Raw genomic sequence first — 22,715 nt, forward strand, 5'->3', positions numbered from 1 at the left:
GCTTCTATCTGAGCTCTGCAATTTTAGCAATTATTAAATATGAAATCTTTCAAACATGTTCCTTTATCGATCTATTTTAATTCACTTATTTCGTAAACAGTATACCTGCAAGAGTTACAACTCATTGTCAGTTACACTGCGTAAGCTAGACGACTCTGCACGAGCCGCTTCTCATCGCACCTGCGCGTATATAAAAATATAATAATGCACGTAAAATCAGTTATTATTAATACGTAATGTTTACTTTTCAGAGGAGGTGATACTCGCCGAAGAAAGGACTACGGAAGAGGAGAAAATGCACATATTAGAAGGTCCATATAACGTAACATATATCGACGTCATGAATATTCACTTCCATAAGGTTGAAAAGATTTTCGAAGCGAGCTGTATCTCCAAAACGTGCTTTTACATATTTATACAGAGTGCTCCGAGCTGCACTTTCACTCGTTTTCTTTCGACACAGTCAAATGGATTTTAATTTCCTTTTTCTTCGTTAGAAATGCATTAGATGCCAAATTCTGAAACGCGGCATCCTCACGTTTCGTAATTTTAATTAACTTTATGTAATAACGCGCTGGTTTAATGGTATTGGCGATTATTGATTTCAATTTCGCTTTTTACATATATAACAAGCTACCCTTTTTTTCCGGAGCAATACTCGCATATATTACATATAAATTTTAAATAATAGTATTTTATAAGATTCTAAAAGTTATCGTGATATCTAATCGATATTTACATGCAATTGTATTTAAATTGAAAAAAAATATAACTAATAATAATAGAATTCATACGCAAATTAGTTTACAAAATAAAATACATCGTAATGTATAATCCCATTTCGTAAATACGATTCTTTCGTAATTCTATCTACTTTTCAGTCGGAAATGAGTCGAATGAAATTTACATATTCAATAAATAATTAATTAGACCGTTATTTATAAAAGAGATTTGCTAATTTCATCTATCTCTTTGTTTTACGCAGTAAGAAGAAGAGCAGCGGCAAAAAAGAAAAAACTAAAGAATCTCGGCAAGAGCAAGAGCACCGACACAGAAGAGGAAGAAGGCGAGGACGACCAGGACGATGGTGAGTTGTATTTTGCCAACTCGTCCAGTTGTGCCGAGTATTCTCTTTTTCCTGTTCCCCTCTTTTATATTTCAAGTTGATAATTCTTCTTCAGAATATTTGAATGAACTTGCGAAATCGAGACCAAGTTCAAGTAGTAAGGGTTTTACACAATTTCTTAGTAGTCAGAACCTATGTTATGTCAATCAACGATTTTCTCTAAAAGCGATTTGAAGCAATCAAAAAACAAATTTAATAAAATTAAAAAAAAAATTATATTTACAAAAATTGAAATGATTAAATTATGATTAGCATTACATTCTTGTTAGTCGTAAAATTAGTTGATTAAATTTTGTAGAGAATATAAAAACAATGCGATAAATTTTCAGAAATTTATATGATGCGAAGGAAATCGTTGTTTCGAGATTTTAGTTTGCCTTTTCTCTTGTTCTAAAATTTTTCTCTCCATTTATCGGCACGTTAGCGTATCTTCATATTCATCGACGTATTTGTTAACATTTTGTAAATTTATGCCTGATTTATCTTTTTGTGTCGAGAGGAAAAAAAATGACGCTGAAAATTACCTTCCTCTAATTTTTGACGATGAATATTCTAAACACACGCTATCAGATGCTCCTCTTGTTTCAGTGCCTAAGAAAAAGCTCAAAGGTAACTACAACCGTGAATGCCATGACTCTTTGCAAAGAGCTACATCAAATAAGGCTGTATTCGTAATATATTAATTGTTTTATTTTTGTATTTTTATTTGAGAGATTTTTTTCGTTGATAATACACACACGTACAAGTAATGTACATGATCACAAGTACATTAGATTCGGACTATCGCTTGGTAAATAAATCACTTGATGCCTATTCACATATACAGGATTATCGTACTTTATTGCACTTAACATGCAAGAATTGATCTTTAAAATGTAGTTTAATAAATTAAACAATGGATCTAAATAATTGTATGGGCAGCCCTAATTCTGGCTAAAGATATTTGAACGTACATATTATTTGAGTACCTGACCATCGCATAATATAAGCTTTAAAAGATAATAATTTCAAATATCTATCTTTTTTGCAAAAACGTTATTACTTGAGTTGAAGAGCTTATTTGTTATGTAATTTTATGTAGTATACGTAAAATCTTGTCGAAATCCTAATACATACAAAATTATATTGCTCGCGCCTATGTATTATATAAACTGGCAATAATTCACACAATCAGACGAAATATGTTCGTCGCATAGCTAGATTATATTATTTACTTTTTTTAGTATTAAAATCACAGGCTATGATTACTCGTGGTAGAGAATGTAATTATTGCATTCTAAGTAATTGTTCGAACCGACTCACTGCTGATTTTATGGCTGACATGTATCACTCGAGATCACGCGAACCTTGCGCGAGAGACAGATCGGAGAACTCGATTAATTCGTTTTTGTTTTTTTAGGTGTATTGCTTCTATTAGCTGGTGTGACGGTATATAATATTAGATTTTCTTTGAGATCGGAAACATTCGCACAAACAATTGTTATAAATTTTTTTCTAGACAATCGAATCAGAAAATAATGTACATGATAAACATAGGTAATTATTTTTTATGAAAAATAAAAGTCATACTTCTATTAGTCCGACGTTTTAATCTTTCAACATCCGAAAAAAATTTTTTTACGATATTAATAATAGTGTATAAGAACTTTCATTTTCTGTGTAATAAATTTTTATAAATGATTAATAATGTCCTCACTATCCTGGTAAAATTTTAAAAATTCTTCATATAATTTTTCATAATTTCTATGCAATTTTATATATTTTATATATTTTAATTTAAATTTCAGAAATTTTCAGAATTTCTGTATAATTCTATAAATTTTCTAGAAAATTTCTCGGATATTTTATTTTTTATTTACTTGAAATTGAAACATTTTTTAGAAATAAAAAAGTTTACATCTTTTCTGAAATCCCCTATATAAATTTTGAAATATTCTAAGATTTCTCATTTTATAATTTAAAAAGAAAACTTATAAAATCTGAAAAAGTTTAAAATAATTTTTAGAAGTAATTTTTTTCACAAGTTTAAAATATAAAAGTCTTAAAAGTATTATGAGATGTTATGAGAATTTTTTTTCATCCGGGTAAGTGCTAATGTTTCCGGCGGAAATATTTCTACATTGTTTAAATGTACCGTGTGATGGTGAAATACTGATTAATGTTTTCATTATATCAACATATGCGGTTATAATTTTAGCTAGTTGATACTGACAGAACAGTAGAGTATTTAGTAAACAGCAAACACTGAATCCCTTGAGTAGTGTACGAATCCTATCCTATAGAATATGATAGATAGGCTAATCTCAGCCTGTCGTCATTCACACATAGCAACTAAGTAGCCATAACATATACGCATCGCCAAACAATAGTCGTAATCGCTTGGTAGAGTTTATTTAGTATAGAACGTTATGTGTATATTTTTATATCTATATTTTTTGTTGAATCAGAGGTAAATAATTTTTTTAACTTTTCCCCAGTCGATGTACAAAATAATTCCAGAACTTATTTTTGTAATATACGTTTTTTCCTTAAAACTTCCACAAGAATGTCATTATTCGCAATGTTCAAAGACTCAAAAGGATTTTAAGTTAATATAGACTGTCATACTTTGGATCATATGATCTGGATCCTTGAAGTCATAATCACAAAAATAGTTTAGCATATTTTGTTTCTTAGCAAGTAGCACGAAACGTGAAGACGTAGACGTAGTAATATAAGGAAAATTCGAAAGTCAAAAAAAAATTATATAATTTACGTCAAAATAAAATTACATACGATACCGTTCAATCAATAATCGACTGGTCTGTAAAACATGTTAAGCTTTCTAAGCATCCCGATTGTATTTTGCGCTAAAGAAGTATTTTATACTTTGTAGGGTTCTCGAGATCCTCCTACTTCAAGTCGAAGGTGAAGAAACAGGGCACGTGCCTACAGTTCTGGCGGGCCGAAAAAAGGCTCAGGTTTTGGATACGTAGTTCCGTCAAGTCGCAGCAATTTTATTGGTTTGTCATCATTCTTGTGTTCTTCAACACCGTCTGCGTGGCCGTTGAGCATTACAATCAGCCAAAATGGCTCACCGATTTCCTCTGTGAGTTTTACAGAATTTTAATTTAATCGCTACTCTATTTAATGGCCTATGTAAAAATTTTACTAATCAAACTAAAGTATTTACTAAAAGGATAGTCAACGATTTTGGCGTAACAAAAACTGATTGTCGATTGTCTAAAGTCTAAAAAGATCAAATCTCTTCGAGAAAAGAGTTTTGAAATTAAAATTTGTTTTTGTTCACAGACTACGCAGAGTTTGTGTTCCTGGCTCTCTTCATGCTGGAGATGTTCATAAAAGTCTACGCGCTCGGTCCTCGCACATACTTTGAATCGAGCTTCAATCGCTTCGACTGCATCGTCATCTCAGCCTCGATCTTCGAGGTGATCTGGTCCGAGTTGAAATCCGGCTCTTTCGGCCTCTCCGTCCTACGTGCCCTTAGACTTCTGAGAATTTTTAAGGTCACCAAATACTGGAAGAGCCTGAGAAACCTCGTGATATCGCTGCTAAGCTCGATGCGCAGCATCATTTCCCTTCTCTTCTTGCTCTTCCTGTTCATCCTCATCTTTGCGCTGCTCGGTATGCAGCTGTTCGGCGGCCAATTCAATTTCGAGGAGGGCACGCCACCCACTAACTTCAACACCTTTCCCATCGCACTACTCACTGTCTTCCAAGTGAGTACAACTGATTATTATTACGATTCTAATATATAAATATTCAAGTCGAATTTTAAATCTGAAAATATTTGAAGAGATGATCCATCTTTTATTTGCTATATTGTATAAATTGTGCTCGATTTATTAATAAATTTTATATTGCGTCGTACATGCTTTATTATTTCAATTAAAAAGAGGGAGTTGACGAGAAAAGTATTTACCCCATAGTTTTGCTATTCTTTGAAAGACAAACGATATATGACATGCAATACTTTATAATATAAATAGATAAATACGAAGCATAGAAGTCTAATTCGTGTACTTTATAAATGCAATAAAAATTGAATTTTTTATTAAAAGTAAATATACATTATCTAGAAAACAATAAAAAAATTCAATTTTTTTAAAATGAATATTTGACAACAATTTAGTAAACACACTTGAGATTAAACAATAGAATATTTGATTACTAATTGATGATGATGATGATGATGATGATGATGATGATGATGATGATGATAGATCCTGACTGGAGAAGACTGGAACGAAGTGATGTACAAGGGTATCGAGTCACAGGGCATGGGCTATTCGCTCTACTTCATTGTGCTGGTGCTTTTCGGTAACTACACCCTGCTGAACGTCTTCTTGGCTATCGCCGTCGACAATCTCGCGAATGCGCAAGAGCTGAGCGCAGCCGAGGAGGAACAGCAGGAGGAGGACAAGGAGAAGCAGCTGCAAGAGCTCGAGAAGGAGATCGAGTCGCTGCAGAGGCCCGGAGACGGTGGTGCACCGAGGGTTGAAATCTGCCCTCCAAGTCCAACTCAGAATTTGTAGGTTTTTTTCTTCTCTTTTACAATATTAATGGAAACTTTCATCCCTTCTTAACGTTTCGTCGTACTTGTAGCAAATAATATATCATTCACAGCGAGTCATTAATTTTTTATGATTAATATGATTAATATTGTGAATGATGTTCTTTTTTTGTGGAAGATCTTCTACTTGAAATAATATTCTCGCGTATATTCTCAGCAGAAAAATGTTTCCGACATTTTGCAGCTAAGAATAATTTAGGAGACGCGCTGATAAAATTTGCAAGAAGTCGTTTCTTCTTAAACTAGAGTTTCTGTTCGTAATCTCTGTGTGAGATAGAACTTTTCGCAGAAACTTTGACATAAATTTTGCGATTTTGTGCAAATCTTAATTTTTCACCAAATTAATCAACCAATAATCAAAACGGATTGATTATTAATTATTAGCAATTGTTCGTAATTATTTAATGAAAAATCAATAATACACAGATGTAGATTAAAAAATATAAAAAGCGTTACTGACGGAGAGGCACAAAGTGGAGAACGACGTCTCGTCTTTTCCAGCAGAGACGGAAGAGTCGAAACCCAGACATCCGAAGAAAGGAGGCATGATGAAGACGACGATACGGGACCAAAACCAATGCTGCCATACTCCTCCATGTTTATACTGTCCCCTACGAATCCGTAAGTAATAATAATCTAATCGCTCTGCAATTCTCCAAGAATATTAAACACCTTAATGAATATTATCATATTATACTTGCACATGAATTAAAAAGCGCAGCAGACATCTGATTTATTTTTATATTAGCAATCGTATGGTCTATTTATTATCTCTTTACTTTGATATTTTTTTAATTGTATTTTAATATTCTATTACGTGTATTATGTTTTTTTATCTCAACAAGATTGTTTCTCATGAGAATAATGAGACTTTTTAATTGCAGCATAAGAAGAGCCGCCCATTGGGTCGTAAACCTTCGGTACTTCGACTTCTTCATAATGGTGGTGATATCGTTGTCGAGTATCGCGCTGGCCGCCGAGGATCCCGTTTGGGAGAACGCACCGAGAAACAAGATCCTCAACTACTTCGATTACGCGTTCACTGGTGTCTTCACCGTCGAGATGGTGCTGAAGATTATCGACCTTGGCATCATACTGCACCCGGGCTCGTATCTGCGCGAGTTTTGGAACGTTATGGACGCGGTCGTAGTGATATGCGCCATGGTGTCATTCGCCTTCGACATGTCCGGCAGCTCGGCTGGCCAGAACCTCTCGACTATCAAATCGCTGCGAGTGCTGCGAGTGCTCAGGCCGCTTAAGACAATAAAACGCGTGCCGAAGCTCAAGGCGGTGTTCGACTGCGTGGTGAACAGTCTCAAAAATGTCATTAACATTCTCATAGTGTACATATTGTTCCAATTCATATTCGCTGTGATCGCGGTGCAGCTGTTCAACGGCAAGTTCTTCTTCTGCACCGACGAGAGCAAGTATACGGAAAAAGATTGCAAGTGAGTATATCATTTAATTTGATTTTTTGCTTCTACTTCGAAAAAAACGTTTCGAAGCGAAAACACATAAATAATGGAGCAGTGACCTAGGCACTAAGAGGGAGAAAGAAGAATTTTGAATTGCAATCTGAGCTAGTTCCGTTAATCTTTCTTTATTTCTACATTATGTATTAAAGAAATTATGTTTAAAAAATTAAAAAATAGCAGGATAAAAGTAGTATAAATAAATGGCACACGAACAATCAATTTCTCTCTCACCATCGTTTAATAATCGTTTAAAGCTAGATGTGAGTGTTTGCCGTATTAAAAAATGGGTCGCGATCTATACAAGTTTGGGAAACTTTATATTAGAATATTTAAGTAAACATTGATCTTATAATCCCAGACAGCATACAATTCGAAGGATCTTCTACGAATCCTTAGAACCTTAAAATATTCTATGATATAGAATGTCTTTAAGTGATCTACATTATATTAGCGGAAATAAGCGATATAAATAAAAGTTAAAAAAAAAGAGAACCAAGCGGGAGATAAAAAAAAATTTTTTATTGCTTATCTATTCTCAAATTATACTTTTACAAATGGTACGAGTAGAAATGGAGACTAAATTCGTTTTTGCGACAGCGGTCAATACTTCGTTTTCGAGGAGGGTAAACTGATACCGGAGCTCAGGCAACGGAAATGGCAATCTCAATCCTTTCATTACGACAACGTGATGGTGGCCATGCTGACGCTGTTCGCCGTCCAAACCGGCGAAGGCTGGCCACAGATCTTGCAGAACTCAATGGCGGCCACATACGAGGACCAGGGCCCCATCCAGAACTTTCGTATCGAAATGTCCATTTTCTACATCGTCTACTTCATCGTATTTCCATTCTTCTTCGTCAACATCTTCGTGGCCTTGATCATCATCACGTTTCAGGAGCAGGGAGAAGCTGAACTGCAGGATGGTGAAATTGATAAGAATCAGGTAATGTCCTACATTTTTTCATGCAAATTAGTTTGCGCTCCATATTTCACCGTAATTGTGTTTGAAAAGTGGATAAATTAAAAGGAATATAAAGTGACTCTAATTAAAAAATGTTTATCCTTTCAAAAATGAAGAACATATTAAATAAACATATTAAATCAGTATACATTAATAAAATAATTATTTTTGTGCAAACAAACTTTTTTAATCATACATTCTTCCAAGTATATAAATTTTTGTTGTCTTTACTATTTTTAATGTCTTATCTGTTTTAATTTTTATTTTTCCCACATTTTGGACATACAGTTGTTGTGAAATGTTACTGTCCTTGACAGATATTAATAAATTCGTGTTAATCTTTCAGAAATCATGTATAGACTACACAATACAGGCTCGTCCGCTTGAGAGGTATATGCCGAAGAATCGGAATAGCCTAAAGTATAAAATTTGGAATATAGTCGTATCTCCGAGATTTGAATATTTTATCATGGTACTCATCGTATTGAACACAATATTGCTTATGATGAAGGTAAGTGTCACGATCTTTCTTTTGCATTACAATTTCTCTAAAGAGATTCGTTAATCAGATTACTAACTTTTTACCTCGATCAGCTCCGATATAGGAAACGCGAATAAGAAAAAAGTGTTTTTAATTACTTTTTTACGCGAGTAGTCGAAAACAAAATTTATGCGCATCAAAATTCTTTTGAGCATTAGCGGAAGCAGTTCGAAAGAATTTTTGTAAACTTCTTAGCTAGTTTTGTTTTCGATCTCTCATATCGCGACTACAAATTAAAAGAGGCATAAATGCAAATTATTATTATTTTCTTTTATGAAAGCAAAATAAAATATTCCCAGTGTATAAAAATTTTTTTCTTAAAAAGGAAACAGTAGATTTGAAACATTTTTTAAGGATAAAAATTTGCTTATGCCTCAATTCTGATATTGGTATAACGTCCGTTTATCTTTGTGTCCTGCGATATTTCTCGTTCTTGGGTTTTTTAATATCTACGCGTTTTTATGAGTAAGACCCATTAGGCAACTTTAACCAATCGACAATATATTCGGTATTATATATCCCAAAATTTGCGCTTTTGAAGTACACGATATGATACTTTATGCTAAAAAAAAATAAATTTTTCTTTAGCAAAATTGCATGCAACAAATAATTTTTATGGGAGAGATGGTTAAAGTTAACGAATAAGTGCTCTTGTGTATGTGACGCTCCTCACTTATACCACTTGTACCTAGTCTTTAACTATTTTGCTGCTAAGTATATTATTAAAACTTAAAAACAGCACAAATCCTAACAAATTGTGTTTGTAATTGTGTCTTAATTTATTCTTTTAGTTTTAGCCATATAACTAATAACAGAATTTCTTTTCTTAAAGGAATATGTAACGCTCAAATCGAAATTTCTTTTTTATTTTTAAATATTGAAATTGTTTCAAACATAAGGAATTATAGGATCCTTACAAATTGAAAAAATATGATTTTTTTTAATACCATAATAAAATTTTTATTCAATGTCACAATTTTATTCAATTCAACTCAAGCATGATTTATCCAATCAATTTGAAAATTTAAAGCAATATTTTTAATAACGTTCGGTATCGGATCACAGAGACTTTTTCCAGTTTCAAATTTTTTTTCTAAGTTATAACAAAAAGAAGAAAGGAATTGTCCGACAAAGCCCTCCCGCAAAAACTATTTGTCACAATTTTGCTAAAAGAAAAAAATTGTTTCTTTTATCATAAAGTATCACGTTTTGTACTTCAAAGGCGCAAATTTTGGAACACCTCTATATCACGTTATACGTAACGAGGACATTGTTGTTCTTGCCTGTTAACCTTTTCTGATCGTTTTTTTGTCTAATTGTATCACCCTTGTATTTTTATAAATACGTGTACACTGCTATGAATTTTTATCTGATCCTATTTTCCGAAACTTCCAGCAAAATTTCTTTCCCTCGAATGTCCCCATAATATTCGTTTTGTTTTTCTTTCTTCACTTTTTTTTTCTAAATTATAAAATACTTTGCATTTTTACAACAAACAGATTTATTTACTTGTACAATATGTACATAATTACTTTTTTACCTTGATATTTTAAGGTTTAATAAAATAAAAATTTCTTTTGTTACTTTGCTCTAATTTTGCAGTATACTTTCATATTAATTTATCTTATATCCTTTTTTTTATCTTACATAATCTATTTTTGTTTGATCCTTCATTCCAATTGCATCCTTCGTTCCAGCTGCATGGTTGCCGCTGTGTCCTGGTCTTCAAAGTAGACTTATATTCGAAAACGTGCGAAGAGGGAACACGTTTTCGAACATCAGTGTAATCCCTACACGTATAGACACCAACACAACGTGCGTTCGACTCTTGCATTTGCCTTGTTAATACCATGTTTTAACTGGTAACGGGGTAAAACGTTGCTCTTCAACTTGTCCCCGCTTGGTATAATTGAGAAAACTAGGGTGCCGAAAGATTGCGCCTTTTCGGCGTCCATGAACCCTGCACGTGAGAATCTACGTGTTCTTCTGAAGCACCCTTAACCCCTGCCCGTAAGCCATCTTCCTTCTCAATAGCTCTCTCGGAAAATACAATTATCCTAATTTTTTAATTTGATATATTTAAATTAATATTATAATTTAAACAAGTTAACTTTACGTTTTATAAAATTTAAGATCAAATAATTAAACTTTTATCTGAATGAAAATAATGCAAAGAGAACATTTACAACTGTAATGAAATTATTAATGTTGCATTCATTTATGATATTTTTTAAATAATTTGATATATAAATAGGAAAATAGTGTATTTATTTCTAATGACAAAAATAATCAAATTTTGTAAGTAATTTTATGATTATTGAATTAGAAAACTGTTAAAAAATTTTTCTAATTTGACAATTATCAATAGTTATTAAAGAATCTTTATATTGTTCTATTTATTATTGTTTTTATTTTATTTGATTAATAACGACAGCTAGATAAATTTGAACGTTGAATCGAGAGTTATAAAAGAATTTATTCCTCTGAATTTAATTTCTGCTTTATTAGCTTTTCCGACTGTAAACTAGAAATTGTTACCATAAATTGCACTTTTTTCTAGAAGACTTTATCTTGATTCACTCTCCAATTCTATCATTTATGTTAGAATAAATGAATGTGAATTAACGAGAGAGAACTAATCGGATTCGCGCACGCTTTCAGTTTTGAGCCGAATCCGCTATTCTGAGTTTCTTCGTTTGCTTTCTGATCCCTATGACAACGCACGAAATAAATATCTACCCTCGTTTCTCTGTCTCTCTCAAACGAGATCACAGTTTCAGCCTGAAAGTAGAGCCACTGAATTAGAAACATACACACATACACATACATTATGCTAATTCGAATCTATATGCAATGCCCGATTATATGATTTATGGTCGGACTTGTTTGCCTGAGAAGAAAATACAGATTGTTCAGATTACTTGCACACGCACTGCACCTGGTCTTAAGAGCACAAATCAAATGATTCACGATGTGTTCACGTTGCTCGGCACGCTTGCATACGAGCGAGGAGATAACAAATATTTCATTATTGCAATATAAAAACAATCTGCACAGTTCTGAAAATGTTCAAAAGAACAAAAGAAAATTGATAGCATAAAATTAATTGAAGCAAGATTACATATATATAATTTGTATTTTAAGTGAAAATATGTTATCCGTATCTGACTGGAATAATTAACGGAAATAATTAACAATATTTTGTGATTTACAATTAAAAGGCATTTGTTTTATCTCTAAAATTCATTTCCACCAATATAGATTAACTTTGATATCGGTTTTAATTTACTCTTTATTTTGTTCTAATTCTTAGAATTAAAAAAAAAAATAAAAAGTTAATCAAACATAGATTGAAATTAATCTCCATTGGTGGAAATCGACATATGATGTTTCTTTGAAGTCGCAATATCATTTTAATCTTTTTCTCAGAGATATGAGTACAATGATATACATATTTATTTATTATTACGAAATAATGTAATGCAAATTAATCAGCTCGAGATATTTGAGATTTTTTTACAATTGATTGTCTTCTCGTTCGATACGGTGGCGGCTGATACGATATATGTATATATGTATATACTAGAGTGTTCACCCATTTCTCACACACGTGCAAAACTGCGTGTCGCATGCTGACTGCCGCCAAAACAGATCGATCGATATTAAATGCTGAACGAAACAGCCACAACATTAGATATATTCACCGAATGTGTGTGTGTTTTACAGTGACAAGACAACACACTCACTGCACGGGACGTTCGCACGTTTCACACTCTCCTCTCCTCCACAAAGAAAAGGAAGATAGCAAAGAGATCTGAGCACTTCGAAAAGTGAAGTTTCGTAATTCCTAACGATCCCTTCGTTAATTCAACTGCACTCTTTTCGTTCCGGAAATCCATTCAATTTAAGTGTCTTTGTTCCAATTGTTTTTTACGTTTACGTCGATCGTTTCTTTTATCCTCTTTCTCTCTTTTTTTTCCTTTCGTTTTTTTCTGTCGCAGTCTTTATCGATTTTACGATTAGTTTCTTCAGACACTGATTCGTATATGCCCCACCAACGGTCCACGACTCCGTGGGACAATGGCAGAAAGAAGATTAACTTCTTTACAATTGACGTCGTTATTTTTTAATTAAAAGCTCTTAAATTTCATTTAACATTCGTCGCGTTCGAATTTTAATTCGTTCGATTTTACTTTAGTCTCAGATTTCTCGCAAGTACGAATAAACACGTATTGTTTTAATTTGCATACATTTAAACTCCCTTTTTTTTTAATCAAAATTTTTACAAAATATAACACGGAAAAAACTTGTTTTTAAACTCCTTTCATGTGATGCATTTAGGTAATTTTTTTTTCTTTTTGTCATTTCGTCCGACGGAGTATACATAATTGAGAAAATCTCCGATCGACCCAAAAGATCATCAATTCTATCAGTACACGCCCGATATATATATAAATATTATTTTACACGCCGTACGTATGTAAACTGTGTACCAATTCGTGACACCCGAAAGCTGACACATAAACATGAATCGCGAATCATTTTCGAACAATTTATTTCGAGTTTTATTATACATATATTTTTATTCTTACCTCGAGAAACTTTGGTTTGACTGTTATTTAATATTATTCCATATTTAATGCAATTTCTACAGTGCTATGCAAAGACAGCATGAAGGGGCTTCAGCAGGATTAATTCTGCACGAAATGTTTTCAACGCATTGTACAATAAGTTGATTCTGACCATTGGTTTAACAAAATTTATAATCAATAAAAGAAACTGCTAGATAAATTTTATTTGATACGTTCGATGATGCAAATTGCAATTTCGGATTGCACGGTGCACTTTATTCCGTTTTCAAGAAAATCCATGAAAATGGAATCCTTTATTTTAATCCTGCTGGTGCAGTTACCCCATTTTACGGTTTATATTGTGCAGCACAGTATGTTCATGTATCGGTGCACAGAATTTCGTAAAACAAAACAGAGCCACTTCTTCCTTCCTCATCCATCTGGTGATCGAAGGAAGGAAGATAGTCGTGCCGCTAGAAAGCATAGCGAAAAGGGTCTCGTTCACACGAGACACGCGATTTAGGCTTGTACGTATGTACGTACATATGTTTGTCTGTTCGGCCGTGTGTTTGTCAGTGTATGCATTGCAGTTCCATCAACAAAGCGATATGTACAAGAACACGCTGAAGTACATGAACATGTGCTTCACGGGGATGTTCACTGTCGAGTGCATACTGAAGATCGCAGCATTCGGCGTGAAGGTAGGCTCCACATACCGCCAAACGTCCCTTTCTCATCGAGCTCTAAATATATTTTAAATAAAGCGAGATTTAATTCGAGACTCTCGCCAAATCGAGTCGTGCGAAAGGCGACTCCTCTCGCGATCGTTCTCCAAAATCGAAAGCCTGAAGAAATCTAGGAATTCGCTAGATAATTATAATTAGTTGTAATAAATATTAACACAATTTGGTTGAACATTAATATATCTATAAGACAATATCAGAATTTTTTCTTAAATAATACGAAGCGAGAATAATGAAATGCTGCAACGATTTTGCTAAAATGAAAAGTGGGGGAACGTCGCGAGAGAATGGCTTTTCGCGTCGTCCGGTAAGTGCCGCTTATTAGAAGGTAATTAGAAGCGGTTCTTCGCGAGTACCGATGTAGCAAAATACAATGTCGGAACATTTTCGGTACTCCGGAGACATCCGTATATATATACATATATATATACTCTATCTCGCGCGTGTATATCTCTACAAGTATATAGAGTATACTATTTAGTGAACTTTCTGTGCGCAGGGCTGAACAAGCGCTAGATGCTGTCGGAGTAGTTGTAGCGTTTCCATTTCTCGATATACCTTCGTACGAATATATAGATATGTATCTCGATAGAATTAGAATGGTATTTTTTGATGATGCTCCTCTATGCAAGGATATAGCTGCAAGATCTAGATAGAAACTTTTTTTTTTTAATTACTTGTTCTGCCCTTGGGATTTGTACCAATAAGATAAACTCTACAAGCACTTTAATATGCTAAAAAAGATGCTCAGCTCTGTACACGTGATCCAGCTTCGAGGTAATTTGAGAAGATTTTAGATATAAATACATTTAAGGTACTTGAAGCGCTCTATTCTCATTCCCGAATCTGATTTTGAATTTCACTATTTTTAAATTCGATGCTACACAGAAAAAAAATGTCAAATTAACAATTCATTGTTTCATATATAAGCAAGAATATAAAATATTCCTGGTAGAATTTATAGTCTTAGACATAATTTGCTTACACGAAGAAAAGAATTTTTTTTATGTAAGCAAAATTATGTCTGTTTAAGATTATAAATTTTTCCAAGAAGATTTTATATTTTTGCTTATATATGAAATGAATTGTTGATTTAAAAATAATTTTTTTCTATGTAAATGTGGAATGAGAAAATATTAATTTTATTATAAGTAATTTCAAATCGTTTGTCTCTTTGAGCCGTAGTAGTCATTTAATAAATTTTACAGTTTTTTTTTTATTCATGTGACTATCTAAGTTTCAACTTTAAAAAAAAATTTTTTAATAGAAAGCTTTTTAACATAGAAATTGTAATTTATCAGGCACTATCAATTTAATTGAATCAGATTTTTACATGAACAAATAAATTTATATTATATATGAAATATATTTATCACTTATACGTTAAATGCTATAAACAAAAAAAAAGTAAATCTTCTCAGGTTTCCTTCATTCATAATTACACTAAACACGATGATAACGGGATTAAATCACAAATTGTAAATTTAGCAATGCAGTTTTTATTTACGTTTATTTTACGTTTTTATGATATTAACTCTTCTTTTATCCCGTTATCACAATAAACTAATTAGCTTACACTGTCTTTATATAATATGCTAAAAAAATTCTTATAATTTATTGATGAATACGCTTTTAGAGTTCTGATTGACATATAGTTTACACACAAAGTCAATTACACTTACATATACAAAGACATAAACATTCATACGTCACACTCCTTCATATAGCACTCATGGATACTCAAACATGACGAATTGAGAACATAAATCTCATGTCTTAGATTATTTTCAATTTCGTCTGTCTTTCTTGCTATCTCTATCTATTTCTTTTCCTCACTCTTCTCTCTTACTCTTACTCTCTTTCTCTGTCTCAATTTTCTTTTCACTTTTCTCTCTTCCTCTATCTTCTGTGTTTTGTTTTCTTTCTCGTCGTTTTAATTTTTCAGAATATCTTTAAATTGAAAAGACCGAACGGGTGGGAAATAAGTTTAAAAGAAAATCTCGAAAATCGAGAAAAGGTGTACATAAAGGAAGCTCTGTTTTTTTTTCTTGACATCCCTTGCATGCTTTATATCCGTCTTGCCTGCATCCGCATGTAATCACTTGCACGGTCTGAAATGTTTCTGATCCTCGCATGCGTACATCACTAAGACTACGTACTGTGATTGAAAATGATAATAATGGTGATGACAACAATGACGACAACGACGATAAAATGATGTCGATAACGATGATGATAATAATGATGGCAACGAGGATGATGATTTATGACGATCACGACGAAACTAAAGAAGCGATTTTCGCTCCTGTCCGCACGCATGTCGTTGTATTATGGGAGAAAGCATTGACATTTGTCTCACACGTGCACACACTCAGCACACACGGAATTGAATATCAAATTCTACGTACACACACCGATCGAGATTTACGTATCACCCGTACGACAAGTCTCTTGAAAGTCATCCTGTGAGTGATTGGTTAGACTTGCTTAGTAATTTGACAGGGAAAGAAGATGCCTTCTTGTTTAGAAAAAAAAAAATATAAAATAAAATAAAAGATGTAATAAAATAAAAGATTCAGTAATTTTAATAAGAAACAATTTTATAAAATATTATACAGTGAATAATTGCATTAAAATGACTTTTTGTGTAAAACAATGTGGAAAGATATATATGTAATATTCAAATGTACTTTGACATATAATCTTATTTTGTTATTAACAATATAACACGTGAGACAATATGGCAATCTATATAGCAGTTGTGAACAAAAGAAACTTATCTTTCCTTACAAAGTGTGGTATTATTGAAATTCGGATGCAGATATTTAATCGAAATTTTAAGGAAGATTTAAAAAATAAAAAGCGAAAACTATATACAATTATATACAATAACAATGATAATAAGCAAATATATTTCTCGGTTAAGTAACGTTTATCTTGAACGAAAAAAATCTTTTCCCCAATTCGCAGTAGCAATATTCAACTTGGATGAGAAAAGATGAAAGGAGCGATCGAATACAGAGAAATTTGAATTGTAAAAAGAATGAAGGGATATATATAGATATATGTAATATATATGCAGGGCGCACAATGGAATTAAAATCTGGGTTGTGTTACGTCTGTGTGTTGGGTGTATTTTGTAGTATCACGAAGCGCCGGCAGTTTTTTTGGACTTCTTGACCATCGTGAACTTGGTCGTCACTCTCCTTTTCCTCTTTGAGTGCATCCTTAAACTCGTCGCCTTCGGATGCAAGGTATAAACAAGCCTCTTTAAATCGCTCTTTAACTCCATCTCACTCTCACTCGACTCACACTGCAAATTTTTATCACTTGTAACTCCATCGAGAGACTGACATCACAATCACCGGTCGTCATTGATTGTGTGATGTTACCGGTCGGAGGATTCTCGTGAAGAAAGTGGGGATCCCAAAAACTGGCGAGAGGAACAAAAGGGAACACATCGAGACATCGCGAAACTATTTATCACGAAAATAAAAAGTTTCAAGTACCTTTTTTAAGTTTACTCTTAAATAGACTTATCGAGATTTAAAGTAAAGTAAATTTGTGTGCGAACACGAAATTCTTATACTATTTTATATGGACATTTGAGAGGTAACAATTGCCAGGACTGTGCTACTTAAAAAATTATATCGTTGAACTTTCTTCTAAAATTCTATTAGATTGTTTTAACGTTAATATATGTAAATTAGAATTACTGTTACTAAAACCGATTTAATTTAATAGAAAACGAAATTATTTTAATCAAACTTCAAAAGATATTAACAACTTGATTTCCTTGATTAATTATGAGATTATTTTTTCAATAAAATTTTTATACAATATGATTATTAAAACATAATGTTGCAAATCAAAAAGTTTAAATGAAAGCGATGAATTATATTTTTGTTGAGAGGTAATTGTTAAAAAAATAAGAAAATATAAACTTTATAATATGAATTTTACAAAAAAAATTAATAGAAATTAGATAATTTATTCAATATTGCTTTTTTTACCACATAATATTCAAACAATAGCGCCTACTTTCTGGTAAAAAGTAGAAAAAAGAAGTAGAAAAATGTTGAATAGTTCGCGTGTCTCTATATCTCTCACTCTCTCTCTAGTTTGCTTGCTATTACCGGCATGCTCCTGTAGATACTTTTCTAGAAGAGATCCCATCACTTATACTCCAGCCGATCATCGATCACCAAAGCGTGTGATTTGGGTAAACGCTTTAAAAGAAATTTTCACGAGCAGATGTCTTCGTCTTCGTGGATTTAAAATTTTGCAAATAAATTCTATAAATGTTTCAAGCTAAACATAGATGAATTGCTCCATTATAATTGTGCAAAAAAATTGCAAGAGCAAAATCTGTTTAAACAAAATGTAAGAATATTTTTTTATTATTTATTTAATTAGTTAAATTAAATAGTATAAAATTCATATTTTAAATGTATTAATATGTAAGATTTCTCATTTTCTAAAATAAATAAATACTGTTATTTTTGATAACTTTTTACATTTAAAATAATTTAAAATAATAAAATCATTAATTGCGCACGCGCACATCACAAAACGCTTATTCGATTATTATTGATTGAATAAAAATGATTTGAAACTATTCCACGACGAAGAGATCTGGTCTCAACGATCATTACAACATTTAAAAGGCTCGTTCAGACAGGTACATGTTACAGAATTTCAACTTAATATTACGTTTATAATAGTCCAAAAGTGCTCACGAACACGGACACACACACACAACACATGTACACAAGCACTCTTAAACACAAATAATTAGCGTACATTTGCAGAAGAAGCAGATTGTTGTATACTTTTCTTATATTTCGAAGTCAGACTTGTAGTTTCTTTAGTGGTAGCTACGCAAACATTTCACAGACACTTGAACTATGCCCAAGTTCGTTCAATAGATTACTGAAACATGTTAATGATTAGTACGGATTTTACTTGCTTGCTATTAATATATATTATTACACAGGTCAAGACACGATGAGGAATGAGAAAATTAAGAGTATCGAAAACACGATAATAGATCAATGAAGTATTAGTTTGCATATGTTCTTTTACTCCTAAAACTGTTGTTTCGCTAATTTCTAAATAATTACAGTGCAAAATTCATAGGAATAATAAATAAAAAGGTAAGCAGTGCAATAAATTTAAATATACGTTTAATAAATATTTTGATGAAAAATATTAAGAGCTTTTAAAAAAAAGTTACATTTAAATATATCTCTTACATAAATTTGCGTTTACATTCACGAAGCGTAAAATATAGAGTCTAAGAAATACTTCCTGAATTCATAATCTTGTATAAAAGATTATCAGAGCATTAAAAATTAATAAACATTTGTTTTATCCATTAAATATACATATTTTTTTAAATTAATTATTTAAATTGGATCTTTCTCTTTCGTAATTTTTTTTTTTGTATTCTTACTCTTCATGGTGTCTTGACTTTGATTCTAATTGTTCATGTACAGAATCGTGTAACGATAATTAGAGATTTAATTTGCATCTGTTGCGATAGAATACGTATCGGAGCTATTTAGCGAGCTTCGGGTAGTAGAAATGAATACTAAACCGGGGGCGATAAAATCATTTTGCTAATCAACTTTTTTTGACTGTTCCCGCGAGCAGAATTTCTTCAAGGACGCTTGGAATACCTTCGATTTCATCACGGTGATCGGCAGCATCGTGGACGCTCTTGTGATCGAGTTCGGGGTATGTAGAGCACCGGAAAGTAGTGGAAAAGAGAATATAAGTGTGTTAATTGCGTTTTAGCTACCAAAACCCGTAATAGAAATCTTCCAGGTATATGCATATGTAATCGGGAACCTTCCAGGAAACCTGAGGCTAGGCTGTGATTATAATAGCTGCTTGTTCCGACCAGAAGTCATTCTGATGAAATCTCGCCAAATGTTAAAATTGATCTTGTATGTCGACGCAAATAAAGGTCATAGTGTAGACGACCTAGATAACATATTTTATATTTTAATCGTCTGCGTGAGAGATATAAAGATATTAACTGAAAAATGCTAAATGCATAAATTTTTATTGAAAGAATTTTATTTTGATTATATTTATAATAAATTTTTAATTATCTCCAAAACAGTATGAATGTCGTTATTGAGAGATAATGACTAAAAAGATTAAGAGTCGAAGGCTTAAGCAGGAAAAAAAGGTAAAATTTTTTATATTATAAAAATTTCTTTATATACTATTCATTACAAGATCAGATTTTTTTTTATTCTTGGCAATGCAAGACTGGGAATTTGTCGTGCCACCGCGACTGTTTCAACATGCCAGATTAATTACCGTGAGGCGAATTTGTCGGAATGCGCTTTTCGTCAGAGCATGCATCTCTAATAGTGATCCTTAATCATCGCGGCAGTGTTGCTTGATGTGTTTTTTGTCTTTCGTTTAACTCTTTTGCTGCTTACTTAGATTCGCCGTGCAAAGCCCGTATAACGAGCTAGCAGATAAATTACGACAACCGAAGTACCACGAACACCTCTGTATTATCTATTAGCTTCTGTGCATTCATACGCTACATACATCACACTGTACTTCGCTACATTTGCACATTTTACACAATGATATAGTTGAAACAACTACATGTAGATAAACAATGACATGTACGTATACATGAACACGTTCCTGATACCAATCCTGTCCGTTCTTTGTATAGAAATACTTCTTTCTATATCGATATCCTTGTGACTTAGATTGACCAATGTCAGCTGTAGTTTGGAGCTAGAAAAAAAAGGAGCAAATATCACGTAGGGTATTGCTCAAAGGTGTCTTCCAAATCACATAGTGATATTGGTTATTTTTTGATTCCACTGATGTAGCGATTACAGTCTAGCCGATAATATGTGTAGGATACGAATAATATTGATTTGTAAATCTCAGAGAAATATTCAGTAAAAGTTGGTGTCGAAATCTGTATATCTGTTGCCTGCGCTTACGAAATATTTTTCATAAAAATATGTCTTAGAAATGTACAGGTAAGAAAATAGCTAGAAATTATCGTGGACTGAGTATTGATATCCTGATATTAAAGAGAGCTGCTTACGAAGTTACTCATCGCCAGTGTTGCAAGTGATTAGTATTTCTGTTTCTTATTGTAACTGTCAAAAGTTGAACAATCAGAAGCTCAATATTGGGGATGGAATAATCTCGCAACCTTACATATTTCTGTAATAGGAGGTGTTATCGAGCGAGCCGAGTGATGGCCAGCTAAAGAAGGTATCAAATTACTATCTAGTTTTTACATTGACGACATAAGTTGGAAGAAGTTACGACGTCGCAAGTACAGAATTAAGCACTAAAAAAAATACCGCAACTCTAAATTTCTTTTTTTTTTTTGTGTAAAATTCGAAATAAGTTCTTCTTAGTAACTCCTTTCCGAGAAGTTGCAATTATTATTTCAGATATAGATCTTTTTATGTGTTTATATCGTTTTCTATGCACATTAGCAACAATTGTAAAATGGTGATGACAATCAACATGATTTTATTTGCAATTATTTGCAAGCAAGAAGAGAAAGGAAAAAAAAACTTTCAGATACCGAATAATATTTTATATTCTCGAGGCCTCTCCCAAGTCGTTTTTAGATCAAGTCACTTTTATCCCGTTTATTTATCCTATGTGCATGCACTTTTCAGAACTACAAAAACTATTCATACATTACACTAACAGTCTCGAATATTTTACAACACTGATACTATGAATCAAAACAGTTATTACACACTATAGTAACATTATCAGACAATATTTTAAAGGCATATGGATGCGGTGTCTAATTTATCTCGATATCTCGCGACTTATCGATCGTCTTCGCGACGCAAGTCAAACGCAGTTTAATTGTTACAGCAAAAGGGTTAATGTAATTACGTTTTTATTATGTAATTGCATTGTAATTGAACGATGACAATGGTTCAATCGTTACAGTAAAGCCCAATTCTTTGTTAATGCAATTAAACTCTCGAGAGTCATCAGTGCATTAATTTAGAACTAATTCATTAAACCAGTATTGATATACAAATTAAATCCATGTAAAGATAATCGACTTTCTATAAAAAGAAAAGGACTGAACACCACTATTGCTTAATCTACTGAAATATAATACAACAGAAACACAATTTAGTCACTCGTTAAAAAAAATGTATCCTATTTATTTCTATGATAATACTAATGATTGGTAGTGGTTAGTAATTTATATTACAATTAGTTCTATCCTTGTTTCGGCGGTGATTTTGCATTTCTGAGACAAGATCTTAAATTTCATCGAGGTTTTAACTGCCGCTCTCACTTTTACGTCCCGCGAGAGAATGTCAGTTCACTCCATAGCTTCGTTCGTGCATCGCCGAGGATAGAGAAACGCGGCCGAAAGGATTTGACGCCTTTCGGCGCGTGACGCGCAATGCCGAAACGCTGCACGCACGAAGCTCCGTCCTGGCGCGTAGTAAGAAGTCGGCATTTTGTGGGGTTAAGTGCAATTTCCTCTGTCCCCTGCAGGAGAACTTCATCAACGTCGGCTTTTTGAGGCTCTTTCGCGCCGCCAGGCTGATTAAACTACTCAGGCAGGGGTACACTATACGAATTTTACTCTGGACCTTCGTACAATCCTTCAAAGTAAGCATGTCTCGCTAAATTCAATCCCGATTGGTTTCTTTTCATTATTAATTCGCATTGTCTTCAGTTC

The 22,715-nt window shown here is 32.7% G+C and overlaps 1 protein-coding gene across 32 annotated transcripts in view; it reads left to right on the forward strand.

Moving 5' to 3' along the window:
- Positions 1 to 22,715, forward strand: part of LOC105195981 (voltage-dependent calcium channel type A subunit alpha-1) — a 189,278-nt gene that overhangs the window by 137,674 nt on the left and 28,889 nt on the right. For 16 of the 32 annotated variants that reach the window (XR_005575934.1, XM_039455447.1, XM_039455445.1 and 13 more), the window contains 14 exons: positions 252 to 311; positions 986 to 1,087; positions 1,715 to 1,735; positions 4,002 to 4,214; positions 4,418 to 4,845; positions 5,350 to 5,657; positions 6,126 to 6,320; positions 6,584 to 7,147; positions 7,772 to 8,117; positions 8,482 to 8,646; positions 17,134 to 17,244; positions 19,646 to 19,729; positions 21,215 to 21,256; positions 22,529 to 22,645. Coding sequence is in view for 31 of the 32 variants with exons in the window: in XM_039455447.1 (XP_039311381.1) it covers positions 252 to 311; positions 986 to 1,087; positions 1,715 to 1,735; positions 4,002 to 4,214; positions 4,418 to 4,845; positions 5,350 to 5,657; positions 6,126 to 6,320; positions 6,584 to 7,147; positions 7,772 to 8,117; positions 8,482 to 8,646; positions 17,134 to 17,244; positions 19,646 to 19,729; positions 21,215 to 21,256; positions 22,529 to 22,645 (2,756 nt within the window). In the remaining variant the exon portion in view is untranslated. Of the gene's footprint in view, positions 1 to 251; positions 312 to 985; positions 1,088 to 1,714; positions 1,736 to 4,001; positions 4,215 to 4,417; positions 4,846 to 5,349; positions 5,658 to 6,125; positions 6,321 to 6,583; positions 7,148 to 7,771; positions 8,118 to 8,481; positions 8,647 to 13,837; positions 13,949 to 17,133; positions 17,245 to 19,645; positions 19,730 to 21,214; positions 21,257 to 22,504; positions 22,646 to 22,715 lie in introns of all 32 variants that reach the window. The other 16 variants (XM_039455454.1, XM_039455456.1, XM_039455452.1 and 13 more) reach the window with 13 other exon arrangements.

The sequence above is a fragment of the Solenopsis invicta genome, chromosome 12, assembly GCF_016802725.1.
Source record: "Solenopsis invicta isolate M01_SB chromosome 12, UNIL_Sinv_3.0, whole genome shotgun sequence".
In the NCBI taxonomy this organism is placed as follows: Eukaryota; Metazoa; Arthropoda; class Insecta; order Hymenoptera; family Formicidae; genus Solenopsis; species Solenopsis invicta.